This window comes from Phocoena sinus, chromosome 12 (assembly GCF_008692025.1).
Source record: "Phocoena sinus isolate mPhoSin1 chromosome 12, mPhoSin1.pri, whole genome shotgun sequence".
Lineage (NCBI taxonomy): Eukaryota > Metazoa > Chordata > Mammalia > Artiodactyla > Phocoenidae > Phocoena > Phocoena sinus.
Window position 1 is genome coordinate 14212509 of NC_045774.1, and position 25673 is coordinate 14238181.

General features: G+C 40.0%; 1 protein-coding gene across 1 annotated transcript in view; it reads right to left on the bottom strand.

Annotated features, from left to right (window-relative positions):
- Positions 1-25673, bottom strand: part of ESR1 (estrogen receptor 1) — a 252237-nt gene that overhangs the window by 202133 nt on the left and 24431 nt on the right. The window contains exon 3 of the mRNA XM_032651735.1: positions 15892-16082. Within this exon, the coding sequence (XP_032507626.1) occupies positions 15892-16082 (191 nt within the window). The remainder of the gene's footprint in view (positions 1-15891; positions 16083-25673) is intronic.

Sequence of the window (25673 nt, forward strand, 5' to 3'; positions counted from 1 at the left end):
AGAATGCTACTGTAATGACACATAGGCCTTTTTAATAACAGTTCACCCCACTTAATTGGTAACTGAAACAAAGCCGATTTTGAAGGAAAAAGTTTCTACTAGAGTCGTGCAGAAATAAATCAACTGACCTGTTATTTCTTGATAAATGATTCATTCTTTAATTTCTAGTCCCTTTATTTCAAATGCACTATTAAGTAGTTAAATGATTTCATACCATGAATGATAAATCACAGCAATTCCTCATCCAGTTACGGCTTTAAGCAAAAGGGGAGTCCCAAGCAGGATGGCACCATACGAGGTATGACTGTGGTCTCTTGTTTCTACTGAAAATACAAAGCTAAACTCCTTAGGAAAAAAATGAAGCAATTGAAAGTAAGATACTAATTCACAGATACAATACTAAAAACAGAGAGGAATGGATCAAGAGGTGGGATGGTAGGCCAGAGCTCATCTCACATTCAACTCCCAGTTGCTCGGCGGTCCAAAGGCATCATTAAAACAAATTGCAAGCATTAGCCTCAGTGTTCTTCCAACCGTCCTGACGACATGCCAGAGTCATCCCCTTTCTCTCCCTCAAAATCCAATCTGCTATGAACAGTTGCCGGTTCTACTTCCAAATCAGCTGCTGCCTCTCCTTCGGCAAAGCAGCCTTTCCACGTGGTGAGGCAGGGCCCCCATCAGCTGCCAGGCTGCGCGTCCTGTGTTCCTCTATTTGTCCCCAGTTCTATCCAATTTTACCTCTCACCTTGTCTATTCCAATGGTTTCTTGACTCCGACATGTTTCACCACATGCAGGCAAACTACTCAAGGGCAAAAGAACTAAAAGGACTAATCTACTAGGAGTAGTAGAGTGGTAGTAGTAGTAGTAGTAGTAGTGGTGGTGATAGTACTAGTAATATTTCAAAGAGCTACCTTCTTGAACAGGTAAAAATGAAGGGATTAAAAAAAAACTGAATGGCCTTAAAAACTAAAATTAATTTGGATGAAGGAGCTCCAGCATTATGACGGTCAAGTGAGAAAATTTCACATCTCTAAAAAGAAAATCACTAAGACACGCTTTTCACATTTCTAAGAGTTAATGCAACAGAATACTCTGTTTTTGCCCCGAGGCAAGAAGAAACAGCTCATCTCATCTCAGGGGCACATTAGCACAGAGAAGATGTCCTCCACCGCTGAGCCTCACCTGGGGTAGCCGGGAGCCACCAACGCAGAGCCCGGAACCCCCTGGCACATCAGACAGTCTATTCGAGAAGACCAGAGCATCTGCTCCTTGTCACTGAGTAGTTAGTTTTCTATCCCAAGGCCTTCTTAAAGGTATAAATTTACTTTTTTTGTGATAAACAAACAAAAGAATAGAACCATTGATTAGTCCATTACAGCCAAAGATAACTCTTTGCTTTCAATTTTTCCAGCTGCTTCAAGATGACTTTCCTACCCTTTATCCAACCACTTTCAGAATGAAAAGTACAAAATTTCTAAATGAAGAAGTGGGAGCAGAATGAACTGCTAAAGTACATGTCATCAGTCACGATGCCATTGGCACAAGGAGTTATGGCAAAGGGCAGACAGTCGAGGTGAGGATCACGCACTGTCTCCAGGGTGATCAACTCGTGTATGTCATCCATGTGTGCAGTGTGCTCTTCAACTGTGTAGAGCCCTCATGACAAACGTAAGATGCAAATGCATTTGAAAGCACCACTCCTTTCATGAAAGCTTACTGTCAGGATGTGTTTTCTCAATCAGTCCTCAAATTTCATCCCCGTTCCCCTTTTAATCCTTCTTCTTGAAAGGTCTGGGAAATGCTGGTGTGATGCAGAGTCTAGCACCTTAGCCAAAAGGTTAAGACACCAAGGGAAAAAAAGCCTCACTCTAATGCAAAGCTCTGTGAATTTCAGTGGCTGTCCCACCATATTCAAATCAAAGGGGGGAAACTCTTACTAACACTAGTCCTCTTGAATGACTAAATTTTAAGTCTTTGATTGACTGGGAACATCCTTTGGAAATACAAAGACTTTTTCATGCTGTGGGACTTGAGAAATATGAAAAGGAAGTTGAGAGCTGCCAGTTCTGGACCTCCGGATTGCAATTCCTCATTTCAACAGTGTTTCAGTTCTACTAGCATGCAAATGCCATCAACAACTGTTAACACCCAAGGCCCTCCCAAAAGGCTGGCTCTTCCTCCCCGGGATGTATGACTAGGCTAAACAATCACTGTTTGGCTGCATGACTGACATATTTCATCCTTGCTGGTCAGGCCAGCTACTCTAAAGACCTAGACTCCTCAGGTATCATTGACACAAGGCCTTTCACCTCCTCTGCTATAGCTTCTCAACAACGCATAAGGAATACTACTTCATTGGCCTCAGCTACCTCATATCCAACTGATGCAATTTCACTTGGGCCCATGAATAATAAAATGAAAGCTGTTACTTCAGTGCATATGTGTCCTCTTGCAAACAGAGAATAAAAATGTTTTGAAACTCAGGTCTGAAGACTTGCTAGATACACGACAATCTTTCTCTACTGAGGAAAAAGTAAAGTAAATACTAGCGTGAAATAAATCAATTACAACATGGATCTTTAAAATAATTTTTTATTACACCAGTAAAGATACTTATTAGAAAAATTAAAATGCAGATTATCAAAAAGATTAAAATTTAGTCATAATCCTATAACTCAGAGATAGTCACTGGTAATGTACTGTAGTACCTATTTCCAAAGTCTGTACATAGTTCTTTCCCTCTCTATATATGAGTGTATGTGAATATGTGTATTTATGTATGTACCTATGTATATGTGCATATGTATGTTAATACATACAACACACACACACACACGGAAGTGTTTACAAGAAACTTTTGACTCAAAGACTTTCTCCTGTCTTGTATTCAGAAAAAGCGTCTCTCTAGGAAGCATTTAATGAGTAATACATGGTCCACAGGGATCTTAACAGTACCTATATTTCTAGGAAAATGGATCCAAAATCAGGATTGTGACTCTGGTGCCCTTACTTGGTTCAGGAAGGAGATACAAAAGTAAGAAAAAGGAGCAGGATACCTCAGCCCTGGTAGGAGTTGAACCAGCACCTACCTTGCCCATCCTGGTCCTTGCGTGGATTTACAAAAATTCAGGAAGGAACACAACCAGAACAGGTGGTAGAGAGAAAAAAAAAAAAAAAAAAAGCCCATTTCTGGGATCTAAATTCACGTATTGCTGTCGTCTTATGCCTTTACACCAACTGCCTCAACAGTACCAACCTTAGGATAAAGTATTACACAGAAAGAATGGAGGAGAGAGGAATTGAAATGCTCCAAATGCCTTTTACAAAATTGATTAAAGCTGACCAAGTTATTTTTTTTTCTTCTCTCAGATCAGGTTTCCTGCCACAATTTTAAAAATTAAAGAATGTATCTAAGTTTATCATCTATCAGTGGTTCACGTTATACGGAAGTTTATGTCAAAGCTTAGAAGTGAAAGGCTCTAGCCATTTTTTAGAACACCGTTTCATAAATAGCTCATAAAATTAAAACCAGGGAAAAAAGTCAAGAAAGTTGCAAACAGAAAAATCATGGAGTCTAAGCTAAGCCTACTTAAATACATCTTAGCTTGGGACCAACTGTTTTCTTCCACATCAAATATCAAATACATTTACCTCCATAGTAGCTACATTACATATTACTTCAGAGGAACACCTTCAGATTTTTATTAACATCACTCCCATGTCAAACTTCAAAAGTAAACTGAAATAGCACATTATCCTGGAAATAAGTAAAGTGTTATCAACTTCTGAATACATGATAGACTTACTGCTAATAAAAGCAGTCCAGATATACACATGGAATATGTTTTTTAAATATGTTACAAATAATAAACCCATATATATGGGTTTCATATATATTTATGAAAATGAATCGCTTTGCTGTACACCTGAATCTAACACAACACTGTAAATCAACATTTCAATAAAAATTAAAAAAAATAAACTACAGGTAAACTTCAAAAAAAAATAAAAATAAAAAACCCATACTCCCCTAAAATATATAATGTTCTACAGTATTAAACATGCAGAAGTGAGCCATGAGATCACAACAATAAATCACAGGGCACTTACAATGAAGTAGAACTCTCCACCTGGTCCTCTGAACAGAGTGTCAATTTAAACACCACGATGTCTTCAAGTTTACTCCAGTGCTCTGTGCCCACTCCCTCCTCTCAACTCATAACCTTATCTTCTGAGATATCCCTTTGTTCCTTTATACTGCTTCGTGGCATCTCCTGTAGCGCTGACTTTAATGCTTCTATGGTTTAGTGTGTATTATTACAATCTTTCCACTTTTGTACAAGCTGAATTCTTAATTGGATCTCACAGTTTATGGATTTTATATTTTTGCATTTCTCCCAGGGCTAAAATAAAATGGTCATTCAAGAAATATCTGTTGCATAAAAAAATCTTGTTCCAAGTCTCTGAACTCGAAGAGTTAGCCCTCTTGGGTAGAGAGGCTGTGAGGAACTTGAGGAGGGAGGTCTGTAGGCTAAGAAGACACGAGCTAAGAAAAGTGCAATAAGGAAAAGCCAAGAATTGGGTCTGGTGAAAGACAACACTTCGTAGAAATCAGGTTGGGTGGTGAGAGGGGAGAGAATGGCATGTACCAGATAACACAGGCAGAGGGAGAACAACTCCCACAAGGGGTTGGTGAAGACACCCACCAAATTAATTTGATAAGAACAGAGGCCAGTATGAGGAACTGCACATGAGGAGGTCGGTCGAGAGGGCAGAGATGGGGCTGGTCTGCAGGCACTTGTGTAGCAGGAAGAGTGATCAACATGCTAGCAGTCAGAAAAACAAAATAAAGAAGAAAACCATCTCCAAGGTGACTCCAATCTACCACCGTGTCACTGGTCAGTAGTAGTGGTAAGTGTACTTTTACATAATTTTCAAATGAAATCTCTCATTAGGAACTCTGAAGTGTCAAAGGAACAAAACAATTATGAATTTCAATTATCTTAAGAACTGTAATTTATCTTCTCTGGTGTATAAGGAAAATATTGTGTGCATCACTTAACGAAATATAGTAAAGTGTGTGTAGGATTCTTTTAAATCACTGTGCTTGGATTTGAATCACACAAAAAATGTATATTTATAAATGTAATCTAGCCACTCACCCCTGGGGGATGATTTAATAATTTCTTTACTTATTCACTCCACACTTCCTAATACATGATTTTGAAACCGCCAAATGGATCGGATAAAGATGATGTTCCTCTGGATAAAATTTAAAATCCATGTACCCTTTCTCAAAGAAAACAGAATAGTACCTATGGCAGAGAGAAATTACAATTTAATAATTAAATTGTTTACTTCTTTGTTCCTTTATTTCTTAGCAACTGAAACAATGAAATCTTTTTTATTTCAGCTAAAGGAAGACGAAAATGTGAGGAAAATAACAGAAATATTTCCCCCACTATATTCTCTGTTTCTCAAGTAAAGCACTACTTTTCTTTAAAAATATTAAATCTGCTCTAAAACTCACACACGAGCAGAGAATTAACATAATTCCAAGAAAAAATTTTACAAAGTGGATGGCAGATCTACGAAACAGATTTGTCTTGAGTGTTGTTATTTTTCAGTCAAAAAGCCAGGCGAGCAGGTTACAGTATAACCTGTATGCACAGTTCTGAAATAGCAAAGTATAATACGTAGTTCAGAAATGATCAGATTACATCTCAAAGTATACTCTTCTCTGAATGAGTATCAGAGAATCAGCCCATTCTCTCTGAAAGGATCTAAAAGGAAATAGCATTTTAACGGTATCAACAGCAGCTTTCTATGAAGGAAAGGGAAATTTAGGCAGGATTAGGCCACGGGCCGCCATTGGTAGGTTTTGTAAGAACAGTGTTAGCACATAATTTTGAGGGCTAGTTAATGCCCTTTGAAAATGTGCCTATTAAAGGCTATCTATAATTTCTGTGTGAAATTAATGCCACTCATAAACAAGGCTTTCTAATGGAATTGTTGATAAGCTTAACCACCGTATATGGGCACAAAGTCTACTTCTTTAATGGAAATAGTCAATGCCATGACCAGGACAGAACCATTTAGTAGGGAAATTGGAAATTTAACTTCAATCAGATGGACAAAAAAGTGAAAAAGAATGCTTGAAGTGGTAGCATAAAAACACCAGCGATTAAAAACATTTGGAACCTTTGCTTACCCTTCAAGGGCATTTGTTGCCATGGTTTTTAAAGACCTCTAAAAGCTTCAGCTGTGTCCACAAGAGCTGCCAAGAAATAGGGGCTCTATACTGATTTTATTTGTCAGATGCATTTTGTCTTAATTATCTCCAAGATAAAGACTATTTGGCTGAAGGATAAAAAAAGAACAGCCACTGTCATTTCACAGGTAGAAAGACTATGATTTCGCTTTTCTGAGCCAGTCTTCAAATGCATGCATTCATGTGTGCACACACCTCTAATTTTCATACTGTAGCATTAAAGAGTAACTAGCACTTAAAATTGGTAATAGGGATGGCACTCTTACATGGAAGGAGGTTTTCAAGTCTTAAATTTTAGGGTTGTGCCTTTCTTTTTTTCTCCGTTGACAACCAGGAGCCAAACATCTGGCAAGTTTACCAATAGCTGGAGGTAAGACTTTTCTTTTCAAAAGTTTCATTATAAGTGCTTTCATTTGAAAATTACATGATAGCTCATATGTATACACCCTAAAACTCTCCTGCCCTTTGGCCCCAACTGTCTTATTTCTCTGTTGCACAATTTGCATCTTTCTGGGTTAGAAAAGATGTCTGTGGACTCCCACAGTATTAATAATTGGGGGTGGGGGGGGAAGCTTGCTTTTTTATTTGAACATCATAAAAATGCTTCGATTTGTTCCTGCCATTTACTATTTGTACAGCTAATGTATTGGTACCAGCATGTTCTCAAATTGTAAGATCCTGGAGAGCAGCATTTGGCCCTATTGGGCTAATTGGTGATTTTCCTGTTTAGAAGGGCCTTGAACGTACACGTTTAATAATCAGAGTGCTTCTTACAAGGTTTTGGTAAGATCCAGGAAAGTCATATTATCCTGAGAATCAAGAGGATGTTTCTGGAGTTACTTCTTCATTATTAACAATGGAACCACCTTCAGGAAGTCGTTAAACCATTCATTTCATCAAGTTTCTTTAAAATTAATTGAGGAAATCGATTCCAATTCCCACTCGTGGACTGTCTGCAGGGTGCTGCTTCTGTTTCTGTAGCTGCTGGATAATTCTATCTGAATGTCCAGCTATCGTGTCAAACTCAGTACGTCTGGAATTTAACTTACTCTACCCCTGTCTGTTTGGCCTTCCTGTTGATTTTCCCAGTTCAGGTGATGACACCAGCATTTTCCCTCTGTTTTTGAACCTCTTTAACTTTTTTCTTTTCCAGATACTTCATATTGAATCATCGTAAAACAATGTAGATTCTTTCATTATAATATCCTTCATTCTATTCCTTTTTCCCATTTCACAAATACCACAGTTCAGATTTTTACTAAGTCTAAGGCATGTCACCATCAGCCAAGTTCATCCTCGTGCTTTTAGTTGCTCCCTCCTCTGGTCTCTCCTAAATGCCTCTGGCAGATTCATCTTAATTAAAGACGGTTTTGTCATATCTCTCCCATGACTGAAAAAATGTAATGGCTTTTATGTTGCTTAAAGCAAACTGATCCTAACCATCCTTTCATTCCTGTATCTATTCGTTGAGTGACTCCTGTAATATGAAGCCTTGATTTGGGCCTTGCCTTTGGGAGACTCACAGTCAGTAAGCGAAAGACACACATACACTAATACAAGCAGACCTCAGAGATTTTGAGGGTTGGGTTCCAGATCACTGCAATAAAGTGAATATCACAATAAAAGGAGTCACATGAATTTTTTGGTTTCCCAATGCAAATAAAAGTTATGTTTACACTATACTGTCATCTATTGTTCGCAATAGCATTACGTCTTAAAAATGTACCTGTCTTAATTAAAAAATACTTTATTGCTAAAAATGCTAACCATCATCTGAGCCTTCAGCGAGTAATCCTTTTGCTGGTGGAGGATCTTGCCTCAATGCTGATGGCTGATAACTGATCAGGGTGGTGGCTGCTAAAAGTGACAATTTTTCAATATAAGACAACAATGAAGTTTGCTACATCGATTGACTTTTCCTTCGACTTGAACAATCAGAGGCTACTGTAGGGTTATTAATATAAGACAACAATGAAGTTTGCTACATCGATTGACTTTTCCTTCGACTTGAACAATCAGAGGCTACTGTAGGGTTATTAATATAAGACAACAATGAAGTTTGCTACATCGATTGACTTTTCCTTCGACTTGAACAATCAGAGGCTACTGTAGGGTTATTAATATAAGACAACAATGAAGTTTGCTACATCGATTGACTTTTCCTTCGACTTGAACAATCAGAGGCTACTGTAGGGTTATTAATTGGCCGAAGTTTAATATTGTTGTGTCTCAGGGAATAGGGAGGTCCAAGGAGAAGGACAGAGACTAGGGAACAGCTCATCAGTGGAACAGTCAGAACACAACATTTATCAATTAAATTCACCATCATGTATGGGTGCAGTTCATGATGCCCCAAAACAATCACAATAGTAACATAAAAGATCACTGATCACAGATCACCATAACAAACATAGTAATAATGAAAAAGTCTGAAATATTGCGAGAATTACCCAAATGGGATACTGAGACATGAAGTGAGCAAATGCTGTTGGAAAAATGGTGCCAACAGACGTTCGATGTAGGGTTGCCGCAAAACTTCCAATTTGTAAAAAACGCAGTATTTGCAAAAAGCAATAAGTCAAAGAGCAGTAAAACAAGGTATGCCTGTACCTGCAATCCTAGGCAATGGGAACAAAGTACAGTCATCCCTCAGTATCCTCAGGGGATTAGTTACAGGATCCCCCTCAGATACCAAGATATGTGGCAGTTCAAGTGCCTTATATAAAATAACCATAGCATTTGCATATAACCTACACACATCCTCCAGTATACTTTAAATCATCTCTAGATTATTCACAATACCTAATATAATGTAAATGCAAATAGTTGTAAATACAGTGTAATTGCTATGTAAATAGTTGGCTGGCACAAGGAAAATTCAAGTTTTGCTTTTTGGAACTTTCTGGAATTTTTGTTAATATTTTTAATCGGGGGTTAGTTGAACCCACAGATACAAAGTGCTGACTGTAATACGGAGTGCCAAGAAGAAAGAGAACTTCTGCATTAACATCAGAGGTTTGATGACAATCGCTTTGACTAGGACAAGAAGAAATTTTACAGGTAAATCCAGAAAGAAATTCCTAGCAAAGAAATGGGATAGTCATGTTTGAATAACAGTATGTAGTCCAGTCTAGAGGGTCTACCTCAGAAGTAGAAACGATGACTTTAAGACAACCAGAAAGACAGGCTAGGACATGACTGGGGAAATCCTTGAATGCTTGGTTGTCTAAGGATTATTCCATGGGCCCCAGAAGTCATTAAAGAATTCTGGGCAAAGTATTGCTATGATTAGTGATTTGCTAATGTTAATAGACTGTCAGTGTGCAGACAGGTTTGGAAGAAGGAAAACAAATGAAGGAAGTGACTTAAATGAAGAAGGAAAAAGGAAAAATTAAATTACTGCAACGATCCTGGTGAAAGTTAATGGGGCAACCTCTAAGTAGTGGGAATTGGATGGATAGACATTAAAGAGAGAGACCCAACAGGATTACACAACAGGTCTGATGGGAACCATCACAGGGAAGGACTGCCAAGTGAAAAGATGAGGATAACTGCCTCCAAGCTTTTAAGTGTAGATGCCTGAGGGAATGGTGAGGGAACTGATATAAAAGTAATTAGGAGGAGTGGCTAGTGTCAGGGATATGTAGGCGTCACTAAGAAGCAGGGCTGGTACGGGAGCTAAACTCGGAAGATATTTACATAGCTGTTATACTGTAGGTCTTAAATACTGTTCCCTAGGGCTACCACAACAAAGTACCATAAATGAGTAACTTAAAACAACATAAAGTATTGCCTCACAGTTCTGGAGGCTAAAAGTCTGAAATCAAGGTGTCAGCAAGGCCATGCTCCCTCTGAAGCCTGTAGGGAAGAATTACTTGCCTTCTGGTGTTTGCCAGCAATCCTTGCTGTTCCTTGGCTTGTAGATGCATCACTTCAATATCTCTTTCCATCACCTCATGGCATTATCCTCCCCGTCTCTCTGTCCAAATTTCCTCTTCCAATAAGAACATTAGTCACCATACTCTAGTATGACCTCATCTTAACTAATTATATCTGCAACAAGCCTATTTCCAAATAAGGTGACATTCTGAGGTAGTGGGGGATTAGGACTTCATCATATCTTTTGGGGGGGGACACAATTCAACCCATAACAGATATGTATGACATCGCTTAGGAAACTGGGTGGAGAAAAGGATGAGAAAGTGAAAGGAACAGAGGTTGCAAACTCTGTGGAATGCCTGCTTGTAGAGAGCCGAAGAGGGAAAATAAAGAGGCAGAGAGAAGACAGCAAGCCCTCTGTTCTTTCACAGTTGATTTACCCAATTTCCACTGTGCATTTCTTGGTTTACGCTATTTCACATTTCTGGAATTCTTCTCCAAACTTCTTAATGCCTATGAAAATCCTCCAATTCTTTCCAGGCCTATATCAAATATACCACTTGCATTAACACTTCTCTTGCTAGCCTTACCTGATGAAACAACTCTGTTCTCTGAAGCCCTCCAGCAGGTTTTATCTACTATTCTTTTGACTTCTTGCCATGTTCTATCATTTAACAGACGTGTGCCCACATGACTGCAGACATGGGAGTTATAGCAACAAACAGGGCAGACCGAACCAGAAATCAGCTCTCACTGAGCTTCCATCCGAGTTTGGGCAGGAATATTTGAAGGTGGCACCTGTTGCAGACAGATAATAATCAACCAAATGAATAAATCTGAAAGTTCATTAAGGGTTTAAGGGCCTTAAAGGAAAATAAGAAAGGTATTTAAAAAAAAAAAAAAAAAAAACAGAGGCAAAGGTTTGTAGGGTTATTTTTGGTGGGGTAATCAGGGGAGGTAAAAAGGGAACCATATATACTAAGGTCCTGAGAAAGGAATGTGTGTCGTGTGTTGGGAGAAGAGAAAGATGGCCATCGTGGCTGGATTACAGTGATGGGGAGAGAAGGAAGCAGGAATACGACCATGCAGAGTATTTTAAGACATAGAAAGGAATCTGGACTTTAAGTGCAGTGAGAGTTTAAGTTTAAGACCATATGACCTGATTAATGTATCTAAAAGACCTCTCCTGCTGTCACTTGGAGACTAGACTGCAGAGGAGCAAGTAGGGAAATGTGGAGACAAAAGACTTAGTATTTTGGGGTGCACATACTGCCAGGATCAACTCTGAGATGTATCTCTGAAATGACTCTAGAGGTAAGACAGTTCTGTAACGAGAGAGCGGCAGCCTCCACTTCTACCCCATCCTCTGGCCTTTTCTAGACAGGGGCGCAATGGTCAAGACAGAAGGCGACTGGAAATGGGAAACTTAGCATAAAAACTAACCCGTCTTGGGCAAACAAGAGTGAATTCCTAAGCACAAAAGAACTAAGTTCTCTTTTCACAGACCAGCTGAACGGGCCTGAGGTTCTTTAGAAAGTCAGTCTCTGCTTACCCCTGGCAGCTGCTGAAGGAGCTATCCAGGGTGCTGGACTCTCACCCTGAAGCTTTCTAGGGCCTGGTGGGTAAGGACATCAGTTATCCTTGTCGGACCTAAGACCCCCACTGTGCTGGACCATAAGCAGACTCCACCCTAATACCCTGTCCTTCTGGCCTTAGCTAACCTTTAAGTCAACATGGGCCTGGGCCATATCTGTTAAGCACGGTGTTAAATATCTTCCACAGATGCCTTCGAAAGAAAATAGAAAGTGGCAGTGCCGCTAGGGGTGTACAGATAGGTTTGAGCCTCCACTGTACCTCATGACCATTTATAGTATAAGACCGTAATATGATCTTTATAATATTTATTTGTAATATAATGACCAAGCTGCGAGCTCCATGGAGTCCTTTTCCTTGGAATAATGTTCAAAGGTAGTACTTGGCTGCGGAACCTATAACCAAATCTCCTTATGTAACTCATCCAAGAGTCTCTGCCTACAACACATCTTAAGGAACACTGCTCCTCTACCTACAGTGATTAATAAATTCACAGAATATCCAATTTCACCCATCTCCTTTAAATCGTGTCCTTGACTTCACTTTAAAAAAAAAAAGTATGTTCAACTGGAGGCCATTATTCAATTTCTTGAGTAATCAAGTTCATACACTAGGCAGGGGATGAAAATCTGTATGCTTTCAAGTCAAACACTTTACCTCTTCAACTAAACACTTAGAGCACTAGAGTAATCTGATGGACACTCATTTCTAGCTCTCTTCTTAAGCAACAAGAAAAACAGGAAGAGCTACAGCATCTTCAGAGCTTTCTACCTGCAGCACGTCAGACCCTTCACTGTCCTTAAATAGGCTTGAGGGGCAGCGTGATTTATAAAGAGTCACAGAAGTTCAGTAAAACTTTTTAGTTCCAAGCTATCAAGACTATGATGAGAAAGACTCTATTGCTCTGCTGTTTTCCTTTTATAGACGCAAACAAATCAAATAGATGGAAACGCCATTAAAGTCAAAAGGAAATAAATTACTTTGTTTTTACACAGTCTAAGAAGAAATATATGGCCCAGGAATGTCTTAGATGGTGTATTAATTTTGTTAATTTTTATTCACAGAACTCCCCAAACTCTGCCTTACCTCCTGGGCTTTACCCACATACTCAGTCCCATTTTCATGTGACTGAACACTCAACCTGCCCTTTTTCATTTTGCTCACTTGCAAAATTCTCCGGACAATTTTAAATCAGGAAACTTTCTCTGAGAGCCTGACTCAAGCCCCACCAGGAATAAGTGAAGTCTGGACTCCTGTAAAATCTGCACTCACCCTCATCTTGGTACTTATCACACTGTAATTTAATTGCTGGTTTATTTGTCCACCTCTCCTACTACCTTTAAGCTCTATGGGGGTAAGGACTATGTCTTTACTGTAATTGTATCTCCAGGACCTCACACAGTGCTTTGCTTAGTGGAGGCATTCAATGAACAAATCAATAAATTAGTGAACTTTATAATTTTTAAGGTTCCTCTCTATCTTTAAAAGTTAATAACTCTGCCTTGTTTCCAGGCTTCCTGCAGAACTTTGGACTCAATAGTCATCTCATTTAAGAAACCTTCTGTAAATGTCTTCATACCATGATAAGTAAGAAGTTTCTGAAGCCACGTAGAAATTGCATTTGTAAGCAGCTTATATGTACAACTTTAGGTAGTATAATGAAATCCTACTATTTAGTCTGTACGAACAAGTTAGATATCAGATACGTACTGTAACTATCAAAGAGTAAGCAAACATTTTTTTGAATATTTGAACTTGAGATAAAGCCATACCAACAAAATATTTCTTTTTATACACTTACATTTACTTCATTTAATTTTTATAAGTATTTTTTCCTGTGTTTTCTGTTCCGATGCCTTAACGCCTAGAGACAATACTAAGTTCAATGTGGTGTTACATAGCACACTCCTAAATGCTGAACACACGTGAAGAAAATAATTTGTGAAAATATTGTCATTGTTCCTTGGACGAAGATAGTTTCTACCTTCAATCTCAGTCTTTTTACATTTATAACTGACATCTATTGTCTTCCCTATCTGTATCATAGCACAGCACTTTATACTAACTTACTCTCTAATCCTATCATGAGAACGTGTACCTTTGCCTCTCCAAATAAATTTCCCAAACAAATTCTAAATTTTGTGGGATTATGGATTACTTCTTACACATATTTTTATTTCCCTCAGACTATCTAGCACAGGTACAGAGTGAGTTCTCAATAAACATGAAAGACAAAACGTTAGATTTGGAAACCATCGATTCTCTTGTACATTAAATCGGGAGTCAGCAAATTACGGCCCACAGGCCAGTCCTGGTCAGTTACCTGTTTGTGTATGTAAAGTTTTATTGGCACACACCCATTTATTTACACAGTACCTATGGCTCCTTGCAGGCCACAATGCCAGAGTGAGTAGCTGTCACAGAGACTGCATGGCCTGCAAAGCCTAGCTAGTTACTCTCTGGTCCTTTGCAGAAAAACTGCTGACCCCTACTCTAAATCATTTTTACAGATGAGGGAACTCAGTCTCAGATAAATGACTTGTCCAAGTTTGTGGCTGAACCTACCCACTAAATCTACCTCTGTCAGATGATTTTTCCATACCAGATTAAATGCTTGATAAAAATAATGGTATCTTAGATTATATAAAACTAAATGAAAAGAAGAATCACAAGTGAAGATGGCGGTCAAAAGACCTTTAAGGGCTTATACCAACTTAAACCAAAACACAAATATCACTTTTCTAAATTAGGATAGTATTAATATCTGCTAGTAAAATTAAATAATCTGTGTTGGTATGTATCTATATACAAAAATCCACTATCATATAATATAAATTTTATTAAAATTCTAATAAAAAAGTCCCAGTCTTACAATAGATTTCTAAAAGATGGTGAAAGTAATAGTTGTCAAAAAAAAGTGCTTTTAAAATGGACCAAGTTGACCTCACATGCTACTCTATTAAGATATGAATAGCCTTTAAAAAAATCCATCCACTGGCAATGAAAGGAAAAACGAAGAGTGTGTATCGTCCCCAAGCTTTCACCCCACATCAGGGCAGTGAAGAGCTACAGCAAAAAGTCCATGAGCATAGTGATTCATTCTCTATCCAAAAGTGTCTGGAATCAGTACCTACTAATTTAGTAGACTCTGGTTTTCAACAAGTTACTTCAGCCTCAATTTCCATAGAGGGAATCACACAAAAACTCCATCAGAAATATTCTTAGTATTTATATACTAAACTTTGTTTAAGCTGAAAAGATAAAGGAATAAGAACAGAGAAAAATGGTCCAGTATTAAAACAAAAGGTTAATCCAGCTAGTTTGAACTGCTGTCAGATCTCTGTTTTTGTCAAAGGATCTTTAGCATAGATATTTTAGGTAGTAAAAACGACTGTTTCTCCCAGTATATCCTATATAGACAGTATAGCAACAATATAGACACTCCTGGAGTAGAAATGAAATGTAGCTGGCAGTCTATCAGAGAAACTGCACTTGGAAAACTGTATAAAAGAAAAGGATTGAAGCAGACATTGCAAATGACATGAATGAAGTCTTACGGGTGTATGCTTAATAACTGCTTGATACAGATAATACATCCCTTATTACAAGTCACCAGCCATTGAATCTTCTCAGTTTAGCAAAAGGTCATGTCATCCATTGAGACAACAAAGAGATGGAAGAAGAGCAAGAGAAGAGCGAGTTAAATTAGAATTGGTCTGGAGCAAAGATCAGAATGCTTATCTGAGCAAAGCTAAGCTGGAGAAATAATTATATATGGATAATTAATATCACACTACATCACAACAGCCTAGTTGCCTACAACACATAAATATCCACCTGCCATCCCCCAATCATGACATGGACAACATCTCAGAGACACAGCTACTGAAATCCTCTTCCTCTAGAGTTGCTCAAGACTGTTGGGATCTTGCCAAATGGAGGAAGCACAATGACTCAGCCACAACTACCCTGACATTTGCCAATCCCTTCTCCTGGGATCTCGTCTCTTCTCCGTGTTTCTACCATAGATACTAGTGGACCTACTAGGTATTAGTGTTTTGTACAAATGGCTGATCACATGCCTTCCTCTGTTGCTTCCCCTCTTAGGATTAAAAAATGGGATAAGTTGTTGGCAACACACTATTACCTTGAATACTTCTCTTGAAGAAGGCCTTACAGCCCTCGCAAGACCAAACTCCATAATGGTAGCCTGAGGCATAGTCACTGCACACTGCACAGTAGCGAGTCTCCTTGGCAGATTCCATGGCCATGCTTCCCTTGTCACTGGTGCTGGCCAATCTCTCTCTGCCACCCTGGCGCCGATTATCTGAATTTGGCCTGGGGAAAAAAATAGGAGAAAAAAACAAAAAAACAAACAAAAAAAAAAACAGTGAATCCATTAACATTAGAAAAGCAAAACATGCACTCTCCTCTAAAGAATAAGAGGCTTGGAAGATGTAGCAGATCCACTTTATTCTGACATTTTGAAATAATGAATCATAATGTAAGCTAATCTTCATTACCTCTTGCCGTCTGTTGCAGCAAACCTTGAGGGGAAATTGTTTATTGCAAACTTTCTTAAAAAATGGACTTCCTACACCAGAATATATTATCCAGAAAATGACAAAATGAAATTAGCTGGTTTCTCATAGACTTAATCATTTTTTTAGGGATTCTCAGTTAACCCAGAACCATTAGAGACCAATGCTCATTCCAATTCTAGACCACACTAAGGGCCTTTAGAAAATGGAGACAAAGCATAAAACAGCTGGAACATTTGAAAGTCAGATGAACTGATGAACAACATAGAACATGTATAGAAAGATAATTCAAATTTTTACATCATTGTTACAAGGTAACCCCGGGTATCAGTTGCTATGACTTGACTGTAATTTGAGGATAGTAGTCAATATCCAATATTCCTCTTCAAGAACATGTAGAATGAGAAGAACAGAGGAACACAAATGATTACACCAACCCTGAAAATTTTCAGGGAGGAAGCGTATCTCAGAAAAGAAACTGAGAAGGCACAGTCAGAAAGTTCTAGGAGAACCAAGGAAACGGGGAAGCAAAAAAGTTTAAAGAAGTAGAAAGCTTTAAGAAGGAGAGTGTGACCAATCGTGTCAAAGGAGCAGAAAAGTCCAATAAAACCAGGACTGATAAAATGAAGTTGGATTTGACAAGGAGGACACTTAGCAAGGAGTTTCAGTAGAGGGTACAAGCCAGTCCAGTGGGTGGAGAGTGGATGGAACATAAAGAAATGACAATGGGTGAAGGCCATTCCTCTGAGAACTTGGACGTGAACGGGAAGAGAAAGAGATAGGGTTGTCACTAAAGAATATAAAGACAAAAAGGTGTGTTTTGAATGGAAGGGGCCTGAGAAGGCCTCATGGAGACTGAAGGGAATGGGCCAGTAGGGAGGGAATGGTGGAAGGTACAGAGAAGGGAAAACAGAACAAAGTCAAGAAGGAAAGTAAAGCAGCTGGGATTAAATACACAGGTAGAAGGAACAGCTTCACTGAAGACACCTTGAAGAAGACAGGGAGCAAAGAGGTAAGGAAAGGAGTAGATGAGACTAAGTTTGCATGTCTCATCTAACCACATATAGGAGCAGAAATGACATTGACCCAGGATTTGCTAGGCATGTGCAACAGGATAAAGGTGGTATGAGAGAATTGGGGAGTATATAGCCAGAGCCCAGCACAGCGCCTGGAATGTAGTTGGCACTCAATAATACCTTGAAACGAATGGAGTGTTCCAGGGTATATAAGGGGGGAAAGAAAGAAGTAGAAAAATATTGGAAGGGAAGATGGAATGAAGCCTATGACATTTAAAAACAAAAACAAAATAAGATGAGAAAAAGTGAATTGAAGATAGAGCTGCCAGGGTCTCTCGGTTAAGGAAGCTCATGCTTCTTGCTTTCCACTCCCCGCCCAAATAACCAGACCACCCTGTCACCACTCCTCCCCTTCACAAGCCTGCCTTTCCTTTTAGCTCAAATTGTACAACCCTTCCCTGCCCTTCTCACTCATTAACGTTGCCCACAATTTTGCGGCAGTGGCTCTCAAACTACATTTGCCGTAATATTCACAAAATAAGGAGCTCCTTGGGTTGAGTGCGTCTGACTTTGCCAGTTTGTTCCATTCTAAATGACTTAGCTCTTAGGTTGGCAGCCGTAAACAGGAGATCTTTATTTTTTTAATATCCTTAGAGAGAGCTGCCTCACAGTATTCAATTCTAGTTCATATTCTGTTACCCATCTCCTTCCATTTCGTCACCATGCCGTCAACGCCCCCCCCATAACCTCAAATCTTTCTACTGTTTGTTTACTAATGTCTCAGGCGCGATTCAAGTCAGCAGGTAGCAGCTGTGAAGATTTCACTACAGAAGCTTAGCACGTGGGGAGGGAAGGGGTGGTGAGCAAGCATGACATTGACAGATTCGATGACTTATAAACATTAGTATTGACCCTCGGGAAGCAGCTCAGCACCTAACACATAGCAAGCGTCCAATACATGTTCGTTGAATGAATGAATGAGTGAGTGAGTGAATAGTCTGTGCATGGGCAAAAGTTCCAAGGTGTCAAGTATCCTCCACCCAACCCTGCATAATAAAATACCGTATTTTTTTTAAACTGTGGCAAGGTAAACATAATATAAAATCTGTTACCTTAACTGTTTTTAAGTGTACAGTTCAGTGATAAGTATATTCACACTGTTGTACAACCAATCTCCAGAAATTTTCCATCTCACAAAGCTGAAACTCTTTACCCATTAAACAACAACTCCTCATTTCTTCTTCCCCCCAGCCCCTGGCAAACACCATTCTACTTTCTGTCTCCGTGCATTGGTACTCTGGATACTTCATATAAGTAGAATCATATAGTTTTTGTCTTTTTTTTGTTTATTTCACTTAGCATCATCCATGCATGAATTCCTCTCTTATCAGCCACTCTTAATCCCCACACGCTGGAAATAACGTATCCCTGTTCTGAACTCGATAGCAGGTTTTTCTTTACTTCTCTTCTGCTACTTACTACATTATCCCTCCTTCAATTGTACATTCTCGTCTTCACTGCTGTCCACTAAGTTCCCTGTGTCTTGTCTTTGGAACGCTGAGCGTTTATAGCACAGAGCCTCTTCCAGAATAGGAACTCAATAAATATTGATATCAAACAAATTAATCAATGACTGAGTCAATAATATAACAATTTTCAAAACAATATAAATAGGATATGCAAATACTGATTTTAAGAATATGGGTAAAAGATGTAAGAGCTAAAGCCCATTTTCCCCAGATCTAGCAGCGTTGCATGCCGTCGGCAAAATGCCTTTCATCCACACTTTAGCTTTGAGATGGCGCTGGAATACTGAAAGTCTACTGTAGACATAGGGCATAAAATCAGAAAGCTTCCGAGAAGAGAGGGGAAATTACACAGGCCATGTTTCCTCTCCATAAAGCAACGTTTTTATCCAGATGGGAAGTTCACATATATAACACTGTCAGTAATCATTTTGGCTCAGCCCTGCTCGATGAAGGCTCCCAGACCAGGGTTGCATCAAAACGAATATAATACAGATCAAGCGAAAAGGCAAGTGAGATCATCTCATGGGTTGCAAAGCCCTGCGGCACCTTGATATGCGACGCTCAAGGCTGTCTTGAGAGTCAAGCCAAGCTCACTTGGCACAGCTGCATCCAGATAGAGATCCCCGTCCTCAGGATGCAGACTCACTTGGCCCCGTTATCTGCAGTGGAAAGGATCAGAGAGGGAAGTGCCCATGTCTGGACTCAGACCAACACACAAGGGTGGCTCAGGCACCAACCCAAGTTTAGACCAGTCCCCAGGGATAAGCCTACTTACAGGTCCCGGACTCACCTCTTCCAGCTGTCCTCTCTGCCTGGCCTTGCCCGACTGCAGCTGTCATAGACCCGGAACCTTTAGCCTCACACCTCTCTAGTAGGAAGTGCTTACATTACATTTAGGGCAATCTTTCTTCCTCTCCCTCTGCCTCAGAGGCCCTTTGGCTTCTCCTTATTTCCACAGGACCAACGTTAACTACTCTCATTAACTACTTTTCATGTTCTAAATGTCTTCAGGTTCTGCCTTCCTAATAAGAGGCTTTGGATAAAAGCCTTTTTATCCATTTGGATAAAAATGCCCTCCCCCTTTATCCTATGTGAAGATTTAACTAACTCTTTTGCCAAATTGCTAAAACGTCTCCCTTTTTGTAAAACTTGTCTCCTATTCTCACTAAATTGTCACCAAATTTAGTGAGTTTCTCATCCTGGACACTTCCTCATAAGACATAGATAAGAAGTTGACTAGTCTATTAGGCTACGTATTAAGAGATTAGATGTCCTTTAGCCCTACAGATACTTTAAAAGATTCTCTGAAAAGAAGTAGGGCAGAAGCTTGAATGAGACATGGAGGGATGCTCTGCATCAGTGACTTAACACATTGCAACTTTGAGGCACACAAGTGACTAAGGAATGGAGTAAAGTAATGGCAGGAAAAAGAATGGCAGAAGCTGGAGAGCATCAAATAACAAAAGACACCACCACTGCACCTATGGAAACTAGAAACTCAACTGATTAGATTTAGTTCCATTTTCATTACACCAGTTTGACCACTAAATATTTCCAAATGGATGCCCCACTGATATTACATATTCAATATGATTAAGAGAGATGTCAGAAGGCATTCATATTGAGGTCAGAGAGTAGACTCTCTTGGTCCAAGTAAAAACAGAGCCCATTAAAAAGTATTTGCCAGGAAGATTTTCATTAATCAAAGGAAAAGTCTGAAGCTCAATGTAACCAAATACTCTTGTTTTTCCAACCACAAATCATGGTACCAGCCATCCAAAAGCACTATTCCCCTGATTAGCCAAGCATTTAAAAATTTTTTTAGAGCCTTGGTTTCTAAAGGAAATATTTTTTGCGAAGTTAAAAGAATCAACAAATATGCACTCCCTAGAAATGTGGGGGTAATTAAGTGCTAGTGGAACAACTTCATGATGTTCCCTCACCAATCAAATCCCCGAAGTTGTGAGCAGTCAAAGCTCCCTGAACTTTCGTTTCATGGCATTTACCATAATTTCCAGTCCCATGTTTGAGGCGTTATTGACAAATATATGTTCCCTGTGGTAAACAGTAAATTCCATGAAGGCAGGGACCCTGTCTCATTTGCTCCCAATTTTAACTGACACACAGTAGTAGGTCATTAATAAATATTTGCTAAATGTACCTCCTACATCTAAGCCATCATCAAATTCAGTCCATCATTTCTTCAAAACACAATGCCTATCCTTCTTTGCATCCCTGGTTTTCCTCATTCTCGCATAAGAGACCAACACTCCATGTCTGAATGACTAGAATTAAAGTTCTGTCTCCCATCATTCCTCAAACTCATCCTGCCAACCACTGCCAAAAGAATCATCATAAAAGACAACATTCATCTCTCAATAACTTCTCATTGCCTATACCCGGGGATCATTACCTTTTCGATGGGTCATGGACTTGTTTGACGATACAATGAAAATGCTGAAACTGTCTAGAAAACACATAAACACACTTTCAAACTTCTGCCTATAATCTTAGGGGAGTCATAAATCAGGAAAACTCAAGTTAAAAAATCATCATCAAATAAAATTAAGCCCAAGTGCTTGAATTCCCTGCTCCAATCAGAACTGGTCTCTTTGTAGCTCCCTGAGCAAAATTTTATCAAATCCACCTCTGAGAAATTGCTCACACTATGCTCCCCACTTAGTCACCACCTCTCGTCACCTCAGCTGTCAGATGCTGGAAACCATGCTTCGTTTCCCATATTCCATAAGGCTTATCCTACATATTCCAACTCACACTGGTTCAGCTTTAAATTCTTACAGCAGGTAAAGTCTTCACCACTTCTCTGGACACCCACTCAGATCTCACTGGCCGTTACTCCACCTCTATTTCCTCTGCAGGATTTTCTTCCCCCACCAGGCTCCTAAATGTCAATGTTCCTTGAGGTTCTGCCCCCAGCCCTCGTCTGCCTCAGCTGACAGCTCTTTGTGGGAATCTCAGCCATGTGTGTGACCACGAGAAACTGCCGTCCCATACTCCTCTCCTGGACAGCAGACCTAGATGCTAATCACCCACTCTGCAGCTCCTCTTGAATGACCCTAAGAAACTTCAACCTTTATGCGCACAAAACTAAACTCGGGATCTTTCCCTAAAAGCCTGTTCTTACTCCTGCATTCCCATTTTTGGCCCTGTGGCCCATTGATCCCCCTGAGGCATGCAAGCATGCCGCTCCCCCTGCCTGGAACACCCTTCCTCACCCACTGGATAACTCCTATTTATCCTCCAGTTCAAAGTTTGAACTTAACTTCCTCCAGGGAGCTTTGCTGACCTCCATGAGCTAGGTTAGATGTACCCTGAACTCCCCCTACCGTAGGAGAGGCCTTTACTCCCTATGATATTATGATCTATAATAAGAAATATATATTTGGTCTTCATCCCCATTCCTTGCACAGAGTTCCTAAAACCCTTGGAATTTCCTAAGTGATGAAAGCAACAAAGATATCTCTTGTTATGTTAACAAAGTGACTTTTGGACCCCATCTAGGGAGGAGGGTTGGTTGCCAGGGGAACCAGCCAAGCATTGAGGGTTGGAACTTTCAGTTCCGCCTCCTGATCTGGGGGGATAGGGGACAGGATGGAGGCTGAATCAATCACCAATGGCCAGTGATTTAATCAATCGTGCCTAGGTAATGAAGCCTCCATAAAAACCCAAAAGGAAGGGGCTGGAGAGCTTCTGGGTGGGTGAACACACAGAGGTACGGAGAGAGGGGTACACCTGGAGAGGGCATGGAAGCTTTGCACCCCCTCCCCATACCTTGCTCTATGCATCTCTTCCATCTGGCTGTGATCTAGTAAGTCAAATGTTTATAATAAACGAGTAATCTAGTAAGCAAAATGTTTCCCTGAGTTCTGTGGGTCATTCTAGAAAATTAATCAAACCCAAGCAGAGGCTCATGGGAAACTTGGATTTAAAGCCAGTTGGTCAGAAGCACAGATGATGACTGGGCCTTGCGATCAGCATCTGAAGTGAAGGGCAGTCTCGTGAGACTAAGCACTTAACCTATGGGATCAGATACCATCTCCAGGGAGCAAGTGTCAAGATTGAGTTCATCGCTTGGTGGCGTGTTAAAACACACACACACAGAATGCAGTCAGAATCATACTTTGCTATTCAAAACCCTCATGGCTTCCCACCACACCGAGAATAAAATTCAAAGGCCCAGCGCCATCTGTTCCCTGGCTGTCACTCTCACCTGGACTCTTCGCACTGCTTCCCTCACTCACCGAGTTTCAAGCGCTGAAGTCGCTGCTGCGCCACCAAGGCCAAGTGCGTCCAGGTCTCAGCGCTCTTCTCCTGACTTGTTTCCTCCCTCCACTCAGGGTTTCTCATCTTCTCAGGGAGCCTTTCCTGACCTCTCTAAAGTAGCTTCCCAATTACTGTTCACCCTCTTATATTGGTTTGGTTTTTCTTTATAGCGCTTAATGGCTACCCAACGTCAAACCAAATGTTAACGTTTATTTACTGTGTGTCTTCCCCAAATGTAAGTTTCCTTTCCCCAAAACCTTCGAGAGAGCCTAGCAGAGAAATAATCGTTGAATGAACAAGTACATAAATAAATGATTGAAGCCACGGACCCACATTTGGTTGTGTTCTGTTTAATTATCTATCCTTCCCCATACACTGTAACCTCCACCATGGCAGGGACTGCGGCTACCTTACTCACCGTGGTCTCTCAGCTCATGCCCAGCACAGTCTGACACACAGGTAAGTGATTAAGAAACATCTGCCATCTGAAGGAAGGTACAGACGTGGTGAGTCTTCTTGAAAGTCTTCCCAACTCGCCTGTAACTCCCACATCACAACCCTGTCCTCCACACCTCAGCAAGAGCGAGACAAGATGGACATGAAATCCTTTATGTCTCCTCAACGTCTATCATAAGGCTTCTGAATCTTCTTCTTCTGGGTGGACCCCAGGAAAATACCCTTATTTACAGAAACACAGATTTTGCTTATAATCTTTGGGTGTTCACGGGCCCCCTGAAGTCCAGGAATGGTCTCCTTAAAAGACTTCAGACTAAGAGCACCCACTGCAGGTCTATGGGTGAAATGCAGGCTCTTTGGTATTGACAATGATGACTTGGCCACTGTCCAGTCTCCATCTCCATCCCTCCCTGTCAGGGTTAATTTTAAGTGTCTCACTTCCCCAACCTGGCTAGCACATGTCTGGGCCTTTGTCCACACTGCTTCCTATCTTGGCCAAAAAGCAAAAATCTCCTGAGTGAAAATGGCCCCTTCTCAGGTAGCAACCACTGAATTTCTCAATAGAATCAACATGTGCTCCTAGAGTATCACATATATAACTATTCCGAAATCCTCATCATCGTATGTGTTCACTGTGAGTCTCCAGGAAAGAGATCCTATTAGTGTCACCTTTGCTTCCCAGTTTCCAGCACAGTAATGACAACTAGTAAGCGTCTGACAGTTGACTGTGGAATGAGTAAGATTATATGCTCCATATTGTATGTCGTGCCTGCCCAACCAGGCTGTAAGCTTTTCACCAGTATGGAAACTATATTCTAAGTATTTTCTATCACCCCCCCGAAGCACCTGGTACGGTACTTTGCACACAGAAAGTACCCAATAAATACTTACTGGATAAATTAATCAGTAAAGAATTAAGAACAACTTTGCAAGAGACACAGCTGAATCTGTTGCAATACCAGAACGCTGTATCAAGATAACAAGAAGCCAGTTATTGATGCCTGTGTGTGTACCAACATACAAATCAATTGGAACGTGGTTTCTTGTGTACCTCCTGCTTTAAATATCAACAGGGATGGGCATAAGCTAGAGGTGGTTCGTGCCTTTGGCCAGAACTTACCTATGGGTTTTTCTACTCTATGCAACTTTGTACTTGGATTTTAATATGACCTTTATTTTTTTTCCACGGAAGTACAGAAATGTTCTTAAAAAGAATAAAGTTGACATAAAATGGTAGAGTCTAGAGAGGGAAAATTCTGAATCTCATTTTTAGAAAAGCTAGAGTTAAATAAGTCCTGGGCCACACTTGGGAAGCCCAGTAAAACAGGTGGTAGTTATGTTCTGCAGTAGGCAAGTTAAAAATTATTTTCTGGATAACAAATATAGGTCCTTTCAACTTGGTTGGAAATTAAAGACTCCAGCTCATTTATACTGCTTACCTGAAAACTTACTCTGTCTCTCATCTCATATTACCCACTTAATGAGTATAATTTTTATTTGCATTTGTTGTATCTTCTGGTTAATAAACAGAGGCAGATAATGTTCTTCCCTAAAAGGTACAAAAGAAAACCTCTTCCAAAAAATGACTGGTGATAAATGCAGCTCACTTCGATTCCATGAAATTATCTAGGGAGAGAGTTATGGTTGCTATTTCAGCTTCTGCCCAAAGTTCACACCACACCCTGGACTTCTGGAAAACCCAGCATGACCCTTGGTCTAGCAGCTGGAGGAGTAGGCAAGCAAATTTTCGCACAAAATTGATAGTTGTGGCAGGCATTATTTTAAGTGCTTTACATAGAATTAAATCATTTAACCCTCAAAACTACCCCAAGCAGTACTATTATAACTGGTTGTTTTAAACATGAGGTAACCACGGTCCAGAGAGATTAGCTAACTCACCCAAGTCATCCAATCAGGAAAGGATGGCGTCAAGGACCCAGGCAGTCTGATCCCAGAGCCCAGGCTCCCCAAAGAGAAGAGAGTCCTTGGGAACTGTACCCCAACTCATCACAAGGCAAGGGCAGAGTATGTCACAACTGGGAACAAAATCATTACCTCAGATCTCATTCCTAAACTCATAAATAGTAATCCTGTTAGAAATTG